This window comes from Gekko japonicus, unplaced genomic scaffold (genome assembly GCF_001447785.1).
Source record: "Gekko japonicus isolate JY-2015 unplaced genomic scaffold, Gekko_japonicus_V1.1 scaffold2084, whole genome shotgun sequence".
Taxonomy (NCBI): domain Eukaryota; kingdom Metazoa; phylum Chordata; class Lepidosauria; order Squamata; family Gekkonidae; genus Gekko; species Gekko japonicus.
Window position 1 is genome coordinate 308,717 of NW_015169236.1, and position 16,403 is coordinate 325,119.

The window sequence follows — 16,403 nt, forward strand, 5'->3', positions numbered from 1 at the left end:
TGTTTTCCCGAAAATAAGACACTGTCTTATATTTATTTTTTCTCAAGAAGACACACTAGGGCTTATACCACAAATGCATAGAAATCCTGCTAGGGCTTATTTTTGGGGTAGGTCTTATTTTCGGGGAAACAGGGTAGAAAAGCAAGAAGTCATGGCTGAACAGTTTAAATACAACGGTCCTGAATGTAAGATTAACCCCAGCCCCAAAACTGTGACACATTTTAAAGAACTGTACACATGTGTGCAATTGTAATAGGACCAATAGGACCTCCTTTTGGCCAAATCAGTAATTTAAGGGCAATGTCATTTAGAAACAAAAATTAAACCACCTGGCAGTGACCAATCATAATTTACTCCAACTTACGGTCCCAGTCAGGAATGTATAAAAAGGCCATGAATCTGGCCAGAGGCTGAGAAGACTGGATCTGGGGCGATCAAGTTGGAGCGGTAAGCTTACACCTACCCAAGGGATCAGCAGAGGTTCTGTCTTGATCTGGGCCAACTAAGCTCAGGGCTCTACTGACGCAGCTGGCAAGGTTAATCACAACAATGCCGCAATATAAGGACTATATAAACTGCAGAAATATTTTGCAACCTGTGAATAACAGAAGTGTGCGTCGCTTAGCAGGTCTTGCTCTGTTCCAAGTGTAATCCGCCACAGATTACAAAGGTCCCTTGACCAGTGGGGCTATTGGGTCAGACCAAAAGTATGGGGGTCAGCAGGAGGTTGCAGGGGCAGCCTGGGAAGGGAAAACCCTCAGTCTGCACCCAGCAGGCAGACTCCTGTAGTCCCTTTGGCTGGTGGAGAAACAGGAACTGTGCAGGCAGGCAGACCGTTTTCAAACGCAACTGGGTAGGAAAGTTACAACGCTGCACTTGGTTCATGCTAGAAAGCTGACCAAGGATTAAGCATAACAAAGGCTGTAAACCACCTTTTTTCAGTTTACTTTTATTCATGTAAATATCTGCAAGCCAGTCACAGGTGTTGTATCCACATAACATATGGTGGATTTCATCGGGAAACGTCAGTGGTGCACACACACAAAAACCCACCACCCTTAGGCTGTAGCATGTTTGGACTGGCACACCTCAAGTGTGACAGTGGACAAAGCGGAGGCGATGCTATTCCACTTCCTCTTGCTTTCAACCTGGATGATACCTGCAGCTCCTTTTTTAAAAAAAAGTTTCTGTAACAGACCTTGTAAAAGTTCAGTGCCCTTCAGCTTTGTTTATTCAAACTGTGCCTAAGAGGACAGGCACTCTCTTCCTTTTCCCTGGGGTGGGAGAGGAACAGAGAAATACCGGAAGAGGAGAGGCGCAAGCTTCCACTGTATTGCTGACATTTATCCCTTCTACAAAGGGGGAGGGGGGGGCAAAGGAATGCGCTCTACCTGTTTCCACACACTCCCTCCAGGTTGGAAGAATTTCGTGTGACCCACATAGATGTATTAATTCTGGAAATTTTGAAACCATGGGGAAAATTAGGGTTTTTCTCCCCCAAGGAGGTTGGGAGCATAAGGTATAGAAAAAAGAAAGTTTGGCATGAAACTGAAATAGAAGGAGGAGGAGGGGAGATTGGATTTATACCCCGCTCTTCTCAGAGCATCTTACAAACTCCTTTCCCTTCCCCTCCCCACAACAGACACCCTGTGATGTAGGTGGGGCCGAGGGAGCTCTTTCAAGGACAACTCTGACAGAACTATGGCTTGCCCAAGGTCATCCAGCAGCTGCAAGTGGAGGAGTGGGGAATCAAACCCAGTTCTCCCAGATTAGAGTCCACGCACTTAACCACTACACCAAACTGACTATACAGAATACTTGTCAATTTACGGCTCAGACCTACCCAGGGTTACTCTAATCAGGCCTCTTTGACCCTGTGGGCACCTTTGCGATTCTGATACAAGAGGGTGGGGGCAATGACGGAATGGCTGCCACAGGGGGCAGACCCAGTCGCAAAACAGCTGTCCCAGGATGCGGAGGCACACACAGACCAGAAGCCCAAGTGCCGGGGAGAAGAGGGGTAATTAGAAAATACACTAGGAAGTGGGGAGGGAGAGAATAAAACCAACACAGTGGTGGCAGCTGCCACTGAACCAATATTATTTTAATTGAGATAGCCCACCAGATCTTTAGTGGCAAATTAGAAGCCCTGCTGGCCAAGGGTGCCACCTTTGCCCCACCCACTTTCTAAAAATACTTGGCGGGTGCCAAGAAGGATGTCAGTGGGCACCATGGCACCACGTGGGGGACCCCTGCTCTAACCTGAAGCCCACTGGAAAAACACTGCACTGTCATCCTACTGCTTTATCATAAAATGCATCCTTTAAAATTTAGTTAGCATATTTGGCATGTTTATACCATTTCGGAATAGAGCACAATTGCAAATATACCCTACGTCGATGTGGACGTGCAGCACACTGCTGTACCCACTGCTGTCTTAGCAAAAAAACCTAAGATATATGTGCTATCTCAAAGGCAGGAAACAATAAAAAGTTGAAAATAGAAAAGTTTTATTATGATAATTGGTGTTATATAGACAGAAACAGGCTCATAGCCACAACAGGGTGAGAGGTGTCTTTGGACATTGAGTTCAACCTGATAAAACAGAAAATGCCGAACTATTCAGTGTGCATCACTATAATACACATTGATTGTGGGCAAAATGAGCTGCATTTAAAACAATATATCCTCGAAAATACTGCATGCCTACACTGGAATGCCACTTACCTAATGCAGTAGACTGTCTTCCACAAAAATCTTCATACTCCCCACTGAGTAAAATTTTATCTTTAAAAAATTTCACTCATTCCAAGAAAAAATATTTAATGGAGTATTTTCCCCATACTCGGTAAAAATTCTAATTCATCTGTAAAAAAACTAAAAAGTACTCAAAAAACAAAATAGGAAAAACCCTTTAGTCTCATATTTTTTTACATTTCCCCCCTGGGTTTTCACATCTCGGGCAGCCATCACTTTACTCAGGATATTTTCATCGTTTTCATTAAGCTGTGCTACAGCTAGGAGATTTCTAGGGGACCTGGCCAAGCTTAATAAGGTTTACTAGAAAACAGAAGGGGTTTGGGCATCACAAAATTATATATTCCAGAGAATATTCTGTTCAGAGCATATCCTGTCATCCAGCAAAGCCCAACAAGGCAAACTTTAGAGCCAATGCTTATCAACCAGGAAGTCGCAAATCTCTCAGCAAACAATATGGAGTATTTTCCCCATACTGGGTAAAAATTCTAATTCATCTGTAAAAGAACTAAAAAGTACTCAAAAACCAAAATAGGAAAAACCCTTTATTCTCATATTTTTTACATTTCCCCCCTGGGTTGTCACATCTCGGGCAGCCATCACTTTACTCAGGATATTTTCATCGTTTTCATTAAGCTGTGCTACAGCTAGGAGATTTCTAGGGGACCTGGCCAAGCTTAATAAGGTTTACTAGAAAACAGAAGGGGTTTGGGCATCACAAAACTATATATTCCAGAGAATATTCTGTTCAGAGCATATCCTGTCATCCAGCAAAGCCCAACAAGGCAAACTTTAGAGCCAATGCTTATCAACCAGGAAGTCGCAAATCTCCCAGCAAACAAATAAAATTAATGATGTTGGGTGTTCCCCACAAGACCTTAGGTTAATCACTGGAGAGAATGGTTTCGTTCCCCTGGACTCTGTCTATTTAGATGATGGACATCATAAAAGTAGGAGCAGAGGACCACTGTTCCCTCTAAGCTGTGGAATCCTGTGAGCAAAATGTCTACTTTGTGAGCTACTGGCATTAAAACTGTGAGCAAGTGATTTGGCTACTGCATAAATTAGTCTGCTCTGGAGCTGTTCTTCCTGAGCTAAGATAAAAATGTGTGAGCCGGAGGCTAAAAAACTGTGAGCTAGCTCACACTAGCTCAGCTTAGAGGGAACACTGCAGAGGACCCTGGATAGAAGCCCAAGACCAGAAACAACCTAAATGGGAAAAGCTGTGGTAGCCCCACAGATGAAGATTTTATGCTAACCACTCCTCAGAGACAACCATCAAGGTTATCAACGAGTTTGCAAATAAAGGGTTAACAGGATCAAATTGGTCATGTGACCCCCTGGCCAGTTTAGATTTGGCAGATTTACGTAATACATTTGAATCCCAATACTAGATGCTCAGGGCAGCAATGTGGTTCTCCCCAACTTCCCTCCGTTTCATCCTCTCAACAACCTGGTGAGGTGAGTTAGGATGAAACAGAGCATGACAGGCCGAAGGTCACCCAACAAGCCTCATGGTAAATGGGGGTTTGATCCTGGGTCAAGCATTCTAACCACTGCACCATGGAGTTGGTTTTTCCCAAGCAGAACAGCTTTTATCAGTCTTTATCTGCTTTTGAAATGTATAGGCCATCTCTCCAGAATCCTCCTCAAGGCAGATTACAAACACAAACAATGCCATCAAATCATAAACGTAAAAACACCATGAGCTATTAAAAACAAACTGGGGCCCATAAAAACAACACAGAACCATCCACCTAATGGACTCCAGACCAGAAGAAGATTAAAACCCTGAGCTAAAAGCTTGGGTAAAAAGAAATGTTTTGGCATGGTGCCTAAAAGACAGTATGGCAGATGCCAGGCAAGCCTTAACAGGGAGGACATTCCAAAGGGGAGGTGCCACCACAGAAAATGCCTTGGGTTTCTAGTTGCCACCCTCCTCACCTCTGAAGGCCAGGGGCATAGAGGACACGGCTTGGGAGACAGATCTTGGCTGGGAAGCAGTGGAGGAGATGGTCCTTCAAGCAGAGAGCTGTCAGGCAGCAGGACAACCATTTAACACAACAAAAGCAGCTCCTGTTACACTTAGGCCCTTTCCGCACTAGACCTTAAATCCTGGTTCAACCCTGTACCCAAACTTACATTCTACACTACACGCAAGTTCACCCCTGTAATTATCTCAAGGTATTTTTACATTCTACACTACACTTGAGTTCACCCCTGTAATTATCTCGGGGTATTTTTTGTTTCCACATTACATTGAGGTCACATTGGTTTCGCCCCACACTAGGATAAACGGATGATGTTATAACTATTAAGATATGGGTCAAAATGTCAAAGGTAGCAAGCAGTTACTGTAGATGAGTTTGATCTGACTGTCAAACCTAGCTGGCAGGCTAGCAATCATGTAACTACAGACAGGTGCTTCTACAAGGTGTTGCTCTTTTAGCTCTTGTTAGAGATTGCATCACCTTATTAGGGATTGGAATAGAATTCAGCATAATAGCTGTCTGCTTAGTTAGCTATGTGGGACTCAGTTCTCAGAGACTAAGGCACGGCATGCTGTTCAATGGCCTGGTAAATACCTGTATATATTCACCTTTATAAACTCTCCATGCACCTTCATATCTGGTCAGTCTCCTGCTTCTTATTTTCACAACCCAATAATAACCAGGGATAAATGCAAGGTACTGTGTCCAAGCAATGGTATTCCCAGTAGTCATGTATGGCTGCGAGAGTTGGACTATAAGGAAGGCCAAGCGTGGAAGAATAGATTCTTTTGAACTATGGTGCTGGAGAAGACTCTTGAGAGTCCCTTGGACTGCAAGAAGATCAAATCAGTCAATCCTAAAAGAAATCAAACCTGACTGTTCCCTGGAAGGCCAGATAATGAAACTGAAGCTCAAATACTTTGGCCACCAAATGAGAAGGGAGCACTCACTGGAGAAGACCCTGATGCTGGGAAAGATTGAAGGTCAAAGAAGACGGGGACGGCAAAGGATGAGATGGTTAGACAGTGTCATCGATGCAACGAACATGAAATTGAGCCAACTTCAGAGGACAGCGGAAGACAGGAGGGCCTGGCGGGATCTGGTCCATGGGGTCGCGAAGAGTCGGACTCGACTGTGCGACTGAACAACAACAAACTGTGTCCTGAGTTGAACACTGATAAAACCAGGGGTTAGATCCAAGTGCGGAAAGGACCCTATCAATACCCCTTGAAGAGGCCAGAATTCCCACTAGCTCGACAAGTATTATTGCAACAGTAGGCATCAAAACTCAAAGGTATGTGGCATCATTAGCTAAAGATGAAATGTGTTACTGGTGGGTATGCATTCGAATTCTTTGTAACACTTCTACAAAAACAATTCTGTTTCACTCAGACCAGTTCTCTGAAAACAGACACTGGCCACACATCAAAGCTCAGATGACACAAATAATCTTGGGATCAAGAAGTGCAAAGCTACAGCCTGGATACAGAACAAAATGTGTCGACACCACAGAGTACTGATAATTCTCATCTTAACCATGCAGCTTCTGTTTATTTTCAAATTGTTTTCCCCAAAACCTTATCAGAATTACATGTCTTCCCTCCCCACCCCCAGTTGATATAGTTTGCAGCGTTTCACACAAATACACAATGGCTTCAGGTTACTAATGGGGCTGCCTGGAAAGAGGCGGTGGTGAAGCAGACTCACAAGGGCTAGCCATTAGCCAGACTGCTTGCAGGGGCCAGAACTAAGTTTCAGCAATTTCAGGACAGGATAACCATGCCATGAAAACTTAGCGTGCCTGAATATCCTACACCCAAACATCTAAGAAGAGTGAGATAACGGATGATGTTCCCATAATAAAGACAAGGGCTGGTATCAAAGTTTGCAGAACACAAGAAAACGACCTTTGTTAGATGCTCACCGCTTTCCCATAACACAGCCAGCGTGTTCTCAAAACATCACCAATCCAGAACTTGCCCAAAGCTGGGAAACAGGGCTGTGAAATCTTGGCATACAACTGGTTAATTGCTGTTAGGGAGCAGGAACAAAAGCTAAAGAGCCCATAATCCCTAATCAATAAAGCCAGTGGTGGGGCTTAGAATTGAATATGCATTCACCATCATGAAGACCCCCCCAAAAAAAGAGTCAAAGAATTCTTCCAGAGTTCCAGTGCCCCACCTCCCTCGCCATACAAAGAAAATCTATGGAAGACTAAACTAGCTACCAAGTTTGAACTGTGAACTATTTTGGCAACTATGCTGTATTGTTTACCAGTATGCACTGCCTTTGTGTTGGTAAGCACCCCTCGCTCCTTGTCCTTACTCCCACTGATAATGCAGGAGATACAGTATCCCTACAAACCCCGTGCATTTCTCAGTCTGGCACATGGTACAAAGTTTGAACAACATGGTAATTTTTAAATTTTAATATCAGGGTATGTTGGTTTATACTGGGAAAATACTTAAGTCAAGCTAGAGTTGAACACATTTGTGCTGTATAGCAAAGAGGGAAAGTTTTGTGAAAATACTGGAGCTACACTCAATAGTTTTTTGGGGGAGGGGACCAAGATTTTTTTAAAAAACTGTCCTGCAACCTAAAAGATAGTATTTCACTGTTTCCCCAAATGAATATAATTCAACAAGTTGTTTGCAAGAACTGTTTTGGATAGACAAGTGAATATTTTACACTATTATTTTTTACCTGGATTCAGCCTCTTCCCCACCCCTCCCAATCACTGAGTATTAAGAAACTCCTTTGCTATTTGGTATATTCTTCCCTGTATCCTAAAGCTAACTTATGCACCTGATTTGAGCAGCAGCTCCAGGAGATCTGCTCCAAAGTGAAAGCAGCAGTACTGAGAATATTCTGACCTTTTTTCAGCTTACTCAACATTTCGGCAAACAAAGTGCCTCATTCAGGGAGTGACGGCTATAGTCCTATTACTTCCTGCATGCACCGACTACGTGCATGATGCAATAACACAGTGCATGGTGTTGAGAGAGAATATTCACAATAATCCTTGACCAAAATTCACCAAGCAAATCTTCCAACATGAATTCACACTCACTGAAGAAGCTGTTATATGTACAAGGAAAATACTACCCCCACCCTCCACCCAAAACACCCAGTGATGTGGCAACTTGCATCCAATCCTTTCTACCAGCCCGAAGTAATATGGTTTATGTGGTATTTCAAGTATTTTAGGATTTGACAAATTTACCCCCCCCCCATGCAATTTCACAAATCTGATTTTTCATACAACTGGCAGTGAAGTTGCAAATGTCTTTGTGGCTTCATTCTTTACACTTGCTCAAAGATAGATAATTCTCAAACCAGGAGGGAAGCATGATTAGAACTTTACAACACAGGCTATGTAACTTTGCTTTCAAGTGGACAAGCTCACTACTTTTTAAAACTGACTACAATGACTCAAACTAAAAGGCTGCAGAGACAGCTTTATAATAGGGACCAATGGAGTCTCCTTACAATTGACAAGAGAAGATTTAGTTCAGCAGAATGCATTAAAACCCATGACAGAAAATAAAAATCAACTCATAAACAGAGACGCATTTCTTAATTTGTGCTCCAAAATTCTTTTTAATCTATTGTAGTGCAGATCATCTTGAGCTTCATTGCACAAGAGCATTCTGGGCCATAACAGATTCAATACACCAACAAGATTCCACAGGAAGCTGACCACTCAAAGAGGACCAAACAATGGTTTAAATATTTTAAAGCAGTAATTTAGGGAAAACTGAACAATAAACTTCAGCTTGTTACCAAAATACAAGGTGTGGCTCTGCCCCAAACACGTCTGTACAGAAGCCCTAATGTGTTCAGTGAGACTCCTAGGGAAACGTGGACAAGACTGCAATCTAGCATAATCGTCATAGGACAATGAACGGCATTCTACGTGACTGCAAGTTGTTTGTCACAGTTGGCAAAGTTATGTAATAAAGGCTTGTGAACAACGACCAAGAAAACGAAACGTTTACAGAGCTTTCATTTTGGAACCCCCTGGCAAGCTTGAACAGCTTTGTGTAACACAAATTAAGCACCTAAAGTATAGTTAAGGCAACAGTGCAGGGGGTACCTTGTTCTACACTCAGTCTCATACCGTCCATGCAGCTAAGAGCCTCTGCTGTCAGCTGATGCCCATTTAAAAGGAGGTGGCTGCCACTTAATGCAGGCTATTTGTGGCTTCATGGACTGCAGTGATTTAGCTAATAGGAACTTAACTGGTGGGGCATCCCAAGCCAACACTGTCAGAAAGTACATGCAATTAATTCCAATAGGATGACTCTACCATAGAGAAGAGAAAAGAAGAATAAAACGTACAACTGTTGCAAACACCTTTTCTATTTTCAAGTTATGTGGCCAAATATCAGGAAGGCCAACGATTCCCCCCCCCCCGAAAAAGTGTATTATGACATCCTGTATGGGGGGACGGTGTTCTAATCCAGTTGCAAACACCTTGGCTATCACTGATTTTCAAGTCATGTGGCCAAAGATCAGGAAGGCCAACGATCCCCCCCCTGAAAAAGTATATTATAACATCCTGTATGGGGGGACGGTGTTCTAATGTGGTCACCAGCACTAGGAGGTTCCCATAAAATGAACACCCTTAGATGACAGCAGTGTTGGTGGAAACGCAACACTGAGCTCAGAGGCAAGAGTCTAAAGTTCAAACCACTGTTCAGCTACAATGATCCACAGATGACCTTAACAGAAGCCACTATCTCAAGGCCTAACGTGTACAGATTGTTCTCATGGTACTTTTTGATAATGTCAGAGCCCATCCTGAAGCTTAAGCAACTGGATGTGAAAGAAGTTCAGATAAACATTGCCCCGTAATAGCTACAATTATCTCTCCCCTACATCCCCAATTGCGAACTGATCTGTTTTATTCACAGGATGCCTCAAATTGAAATTGTTTTAAAATATATTACTTGATTTCTTCACAAGCAAACTAGAAATAAGTGCGAAACGTTGCACAGGGAACAGGGACACAGTGGCTAGACCCCAGTGTAGAATTTCCATGGGTGCAAAGAGGAGAGAAATTTTCACCAGCCTCCCTTTTCCAGAGGAGACCCCTGATTCCCCCCACCAAGCTGTTCCTGGGGGTCCCATGAAAAGCTTCTCAAGAGCACACTTGGGCTACTGAGGGAGGGAACTGGCAAAAAATCACACACCCCGCCCCTTGCGCTCACAGAAACTCTCAGTGGAATCCATGACAGTATTTTTAGTTTTCATCATACTTCACGTATTACAACCATCTTTCACTCCATCTCCAAGAAGGCCAAATTCTCAAGAACATCATCAACTATAAGTCTGACACTGGCAAGCATTAAATATGACACTGCCCTAAATTTCATTCCTTGAAGAAAACCATGCATCAACAATTCTACAAGAGATCCGCAGCCTACAAGTGTAGTGCATAACAGCACAATGCAGACCCTCCAGAGAGTTCTCTCCCCATCCCGTGAGAACACTAACCAAGCATTCACTGCACAAAACATTTGGCTGCAAGGGCCCGATGTGACATTCTTCAGGCAAGTGCAGAAGGCTCGCACCCTCTCACAGAGAAGAGATATTTGGCTGTAACTCTAGGATTTTGGGGGATTTCCTGCTGTGCTGGCACAGAATGCACAAGTAGGACTGCGCAGGGGTGATGACAAAGCAGGTAATTACTTCCATTGTTGCAGTGCTGATCACCAACCAAGAGGGCTGGAAATTTGATCTCATTCCTTCTACATTTTCTCCAGTCCAAGAACTCTGAAGGAGCCAACATATCCAGTTTCTCTGACACAAGAGATCACGAGCACGTAACATTAAATCCCTTAAACAACTTCTGTTAAATATTGTAATTTCACCAATGGGAAATAATTTCAATCAATTTCCACACGCTTAGCTGTCACAGTCTCAAAATACTACTGTTCATCATTTTTATTGTGTGAGATTTACAAGGATGGGCTTTCTTCAGATAGTCTTACTGGTTAGGATGACTATGGAGCATCCAATTAAGAACAAACAGTTCCTTGAAGTATCAATCTCCTGCCCTACGAAGAAGAGAAGACATTATTTACATTCAACAATCCTCCCCCAATTTACATGATGGAAAAACTTTACTACGTCCAAAGCTCAATATCTATAATTTAAATATGGCAGGATTCTTGAGTAACACCAAAAGTAACCAGCTAATTTAAGAACCTATACAAACTTTGGTCAGATCTGGAAGCCAATCAGACTTTGTGCTAGCCACTGAGCCTGCAAAGGAGGGAAAGAAAGAGTCAGGCTTGTAGATATCATGCTCCTAATGGTTCCAAGGACCAACATGAGAAGAGTCAGGCTTGTAGATATCATGCTGTGAAGGTGCTCCTAATGGTTCCAAGGACCAACATGAGTACGGGGACAAACTCCTTAGAGTGCCAAGCTTGCCCTAAACCTTAGAGAGGCTCAGAAAGCTGCTTTCTGAGCCTCTCTGAATAGTAAAGTCTGGGATATCTCCTGCCTTTCTCCAAAACATGGGGAAGGGCAGGAGACTTCCCAGATTAGGAAAAAAGTACACTTGCTAACATCAAGTACATGGCTAATGTACATGCTGTTCAAGGATACAACTCTGGCTGCAGCCTGTAGGCATCCAGTTATGCACTCATGCATAACCAACTTCCATAATTACTGCTGCGTGGGATCAGAGTCCATCCTATTGCATATAAAGATGCAATCTCTTCCTTATGAATGTAAGGGAGCCCACACAGAGCGACAACCAGGCTGAAATGGCTCCGTCATCATGAACAGCGAAACTGGCCTGCAAACCGACACAAGAAGCTGAAAAGATAAGCTGGCAAGATAGGCAACCGTGACAAAAGTCCTTTCCTTTACTGGTCAACTCATCTGAGCAAAGGCCTCATGTCTGGCCATATTGAATTATTTTCCTAACAGAGCCATACTAAACACTTGGAAAGTAACACACTAGCTCATATCACCTCAAGGTTTCTTTACAATACTCTGGTTTCTCTTCAGATAGTATAGTAAATCTTACAAGAAACAAACATGACATCTCCATCTCATCTTCCATCTACTAAGGGGAACAATTTCAATATTTTTTTTTCCATTTTATGAACTTTTTACAGTAAGAAGCAACATCTTTTAGCTCAATGCCTCTCCCTCCAGAACACCATGCTGTCATTTTGCTACTTCAGCATCACACATTACATTCACATGCAGTGTCCCCCCCCCCACCAGCTCAGTGGGAATTGTTTCCTTTCCTCCCTATACTTAGGGGTCCTGACAAGAGATAAGCATGATAGATCTTGTGATTAGACGACGAGGTTCTAAAAAGTGTTCCATACCAAGCTGCTGATCAGAGGAGTCTTAACATTTGTGGTGTAGATATGCTCAAATCAAGTTAGTAGTTTCTATGAGCTACAGTTCAGAGGCACTACGGACCTCCAGAAGAATTCTCAATACCCTCACCAAACTACATCTCCCAGGACTCTTTGGGGGAAGCCGTAACAGTAATGGGATAAAATCAACACATTTGGCAAACTTCTTCTTAACAATGAATAAAGCAGTGGGGAGTTGGCCCAGTTAAATTCACTGGGGCTTACTTCCAAATAAAGAAGCACAGGACTCCACTGTAGGGACAATGCAGCAAAGAGAGCTAAGCAGGCTTCAATTCTTAGTCAAGGACTGGACCTGCCGGGAGATTAAAAAACAGCCTAATAAGCTCACATTAGCCACTCCTGCGGTATGTGTTGTATTTTTTTATCCCAGGCCTTCAAAAAGGTTTATACAACTAATCTGATGGCTTTAACCTAATCCGTGTTGCTTCCTGTTAATAAGGTTAACAATAAAGAGAGTCAGGTTAGTAAATGTAAAACAAGCATCTTACTTGACTTAACGGTTTGTAATGTGCAACGTATGTAAACGATTGAAGATACCACAGCTTTTCTAGTGAGGCGTAGTGGTTCAGCACTGCACTAAACCCAGAAGAACCCCCCACTCTGCTGCACAACCTCACTGGGTGACCATGGGCCAGTCAGTGGAGTGGATCCAACCATCTTCTAAACAGTGGCTCCCAACCTGTTTAGAATGGTGGCCCCAAAGCCCAAATTTACTCAGCATGGTGACCCGGCCAGGACTAGCCCAAGGTCTTTCGGCACCCTAGGCAAACTATGACCTTGGCACCCATCTAGTTCAGCATTCCATTTTCTACATTGGCTAACCAGAAGCCTTTGAGGAACCAATAAACATCGCACAAACGGCGCAACTGCCCCCACTGTGAACCCCAAGCAAGTGGCATTCCGACATATGCAGCCTTTGCATACAGAGGTTACATTTCATCCCTTGACCACAATCTCTTTCTCCATTACTCCCTCTGATCCCTCCTAAGATCCTCACTCACTGTAGTGACCACCAAAACACATTTTACTTGAGCAACATGTAGATGCAGTGAAGAAGAAAAAAGCTAACTAATATATGATATAGAAGACACGGTTTCCAGAGTCAGATCTTGGTTTCCAAGTTACAAGTGAGAGCAATGGAAAGGGCAGAGGTGGCCATTAGGGAGGGCTGGCCTGCAACCCACATCCAGAGGCTTCACAGTCCACTTTTGGGTACTGACCCACAAGTTGGGGAAAACTGCTCAAAGAACCCTCGCTCCAGCTTAAGAAGCCTTCCTACAACCTAAGTGGCTCTTCCACTGGAAGAAGAACCAATTACATTGGAGGAAGGCTTCAAACATGAGCCAAAAGTAAAGTGGGGTATTAATATTTTAATAAATAAATAAGCTTTGCTCAGTAGAGTGGTGGGCAATGTTCCCTCTAAGCTGAGTTAGTGTGAGCTAGCTCAGTTTTTTAGCCTCCAGCTCACAAATTTTTGTCTTAGCTCAGGAAGGATGGCTCCAGTACAAGCTAATTTATGCAGTAGACAAATTGCTCGCTCACAACTTTAATGCCAGTACCTCACAAAGTGGAATTTTTGCTCACAAGACTCCACAGCTTAGAGGGAGCGCATTGGTGGTGGGATAGTAGGACCCTCCCCACCCTCTCTCAGCCTGACCTACCAGACTTGGCAGTTGTGAGGATAAAATGAATGGGACAGAACAATGTATGGGTCCCCACTCGGGAGAAAACCATGGTAGCGATACAGTTAACTTTCAGTGTGACCGAATCTGTGGATATTTATAGCTATAGACTGGAGCCATGAACAAACAAAACAGCTCTTTCTACAAACCAAGAAAAGCTCCAGGTTTATAGAAAAATCTAAAATATAAAAAAATTATATTGGGGGATTTAAAAACAACAACCAAACAATAGAAAAACATCATCTGTCCCTTCAAGAAACAGATAAACTCTGTGGTAGACATTATAGGGGGGTGCTGCACAACCATAACAGTCTTGCCAGTTGAAGTCTTGCTTTCTATCAGTAAGAAGAAGAGAGAGGAGGCACAACCCTTTCCTGGACTGATTTGGTTTTTGAGGGAGGCCTTATCAGGGCTGGGCCAGCAACCACAGGGTGACTTACAACCACATGACTTACCCAGGGCCAGCTACTTTCTACTGTTCAACAGCAGCAACCACATGAAAGTCCATGTTGTACTAGGATCTTAGAGATCCCGGTTCAAGCCCCCACTATGCCATGGAATCTTACTGGTTGACCTTGGACAAGTCACACAATCTCATCCTACTGACTGCCAGTTGTTGTGAAGACAAAAAGGAAGATAATGATGTAAAGCATTTTGGTGACACACTATGGGGAAAGGTGGGGGTGTCAATAAAATGTCGGGAAAGGGGAGGCAGATAAAATGTAGGCTAGTGGGAAGAAGAGATGGAAGCAGGGAAAGCTGAGAAGAGGGAGGCTGCCAGGAGGAGGGAAAGAAGAAATAGTATGGGGAAAGGGATACTGGAGAAAGTGAGGTACCCCTCACAAGTTCCCCAACTGGGCCTGGCAGCCGGTACTGTGCAACTTAGTCAGACTTTTCCCAGGGAGAAGCTGCCAGGGGTAGGGAAGGAAGGAAAGAAGACAAGAGAAGGCAAGAGGCTTGGCCAGGGAAAGGAAAGAGGAAATACTGACAGAGGAGAAAACAAGATCCCTTCCCCACAAGTCCTTCACTTGTACCTAACTATATGAAATCTCCTTCCCATTGGGCAGCATGAAGGCATAGAATCAGTTGCTTTGGCAGTCCATGGGAGGCGGGTAGTGAAGAACACGAAAGGAAACCATTTCTTTTGCAAATTAATAACTCTACCGTTACCCTTTGCCTTGGGAGGTGGGTAGTGAAGAACACGAAAGGACATTACAAACCATTTCTTCTGCAAATTAATAACTCTACCGTTACCCTTTCGGATTACATAGGAGTAGAATTATGTTTCCTTTTTTCTTACACTTTCAGCTTACAATTTTAAGCAGGCTTATAAAAACCCACACTGAACTGGCCTGGAAGTAAGCGCTGCAACTGCATCACAGAACCTACAGCAGAAGTCCAAGGCCTGTAGATCCTCCTATTCTCGCCCTATGCCCTACTGACACATGTGTAGGCCAATGCGCATGCGCAACATTCCACAACGTTTGCAGGATTCTAAGCCTCCTCCTCCTTGCGCAGCCGCAGTACTCGGCAACGTCACTGGAGAAACTACACATATGAGCCGTGAGGAACATCAGCCGGCACCCCCTCCCTCTTCTGAACATGCGCGCTAGACAGAAAGGGGGGGGAGAAGGAATCTATCCATTTCCCTCCTTAAAATTCCCCCTCTTACCATATACCAGGTGCCCAGGATGATGGTGCCCGTGCGGACATGACAGCAGCCACAACAGCGAGTGCTGTAGAAACGGTTTCGGCTCCGCTTGAACGTCATCGCGATGCCGACAATGGCGGCAGAACCAGCACCTTCTCCTATCTCTTCACCACAGCCTCTCCTTCAGAAGGGCTCAGGAAAAGGCCGGAGCGATACCGCGCGTGTCTCTCCTCCCACCAACCAGTAACAATCAGTTCTAACCAATCAGTAACAAGGTTCCCTTTGCGACATCATCGGGGGCGGGGCCAAGTGCACTTGGCAAAGACTTGCCCAATCGGGAGGGACTGTGGCGCGAGACTCTTCCGCCTACTCAGTCGTCGGAAAGAAAGGAGGAGGGTGAGTGGGTGGGGTGTGTCCGGAGGCGTGGCCACGCCAAGGCTATTGTGTTCAAGTCTTTGATATATGCCGAAGGGAGCCTAAAGCTTCGATATTGTTCTGTGTCGTTTAGATTTTTGCACTCTCAGTAAATATGATTAGACTCCTACGACTATTTTCCTGGGAGTGTGGCCTGTTGGATAAAAAATGAGACCTGCTTAGGCTTATTGCCAACCTCTGGGTGAGGCAGGGAGATCTCCTGAAATCACAAATGATTTGTAGGAGACCTGCTTAGCCTTATTCCCTATCACTATTAGCCCCAAAGGGTTGCCAACCTCTGGGTGAGGCAGCGAGATCTCCTGAAATCACAAATGATTTGTAGACGACAGGATTAAGTTCCCTTGGAGAAAATGGCAACATTGGCAGGTGGATTCTATGGCATTATACCACGCAACCTTCTCCCTTCCCCAAACTGTCTTCCCCTGGCTCCCCAAACCTCCAGGTATTTCCCAACCTAGAGTTGACAACAATAACCCCC

At 44.1% G+C, this 16,403-nt stretch overlaps 1 protein-coding gene across 1 annotated transcript in view; it reads right to left on the reverse strand.

Annotated features, from left to right (window-relative positions):
- The window catches only part of LAPTM4A (lysosomal protein transmembrane 4 alpha), a 34,933-nt gene extending 19,190 nt beyond the window's left edge, over positions 1-15,743 (reverse strand). The window contains exon 1 of the mRNA XM_015416448.1: positions 15,512-15,743. Coding sequence (XP_015271934.1) covers positions 15,512-15,610 — 99 coding nt within the window. The 5' untranslated portion in view covers positions 15,611-15,743. The remainder of the gene's footprint in view (positions 1-15,511) is intronic.
- Between the last annotated feature and the right edge of the window lie 660 nt (positions 15,744-16,403).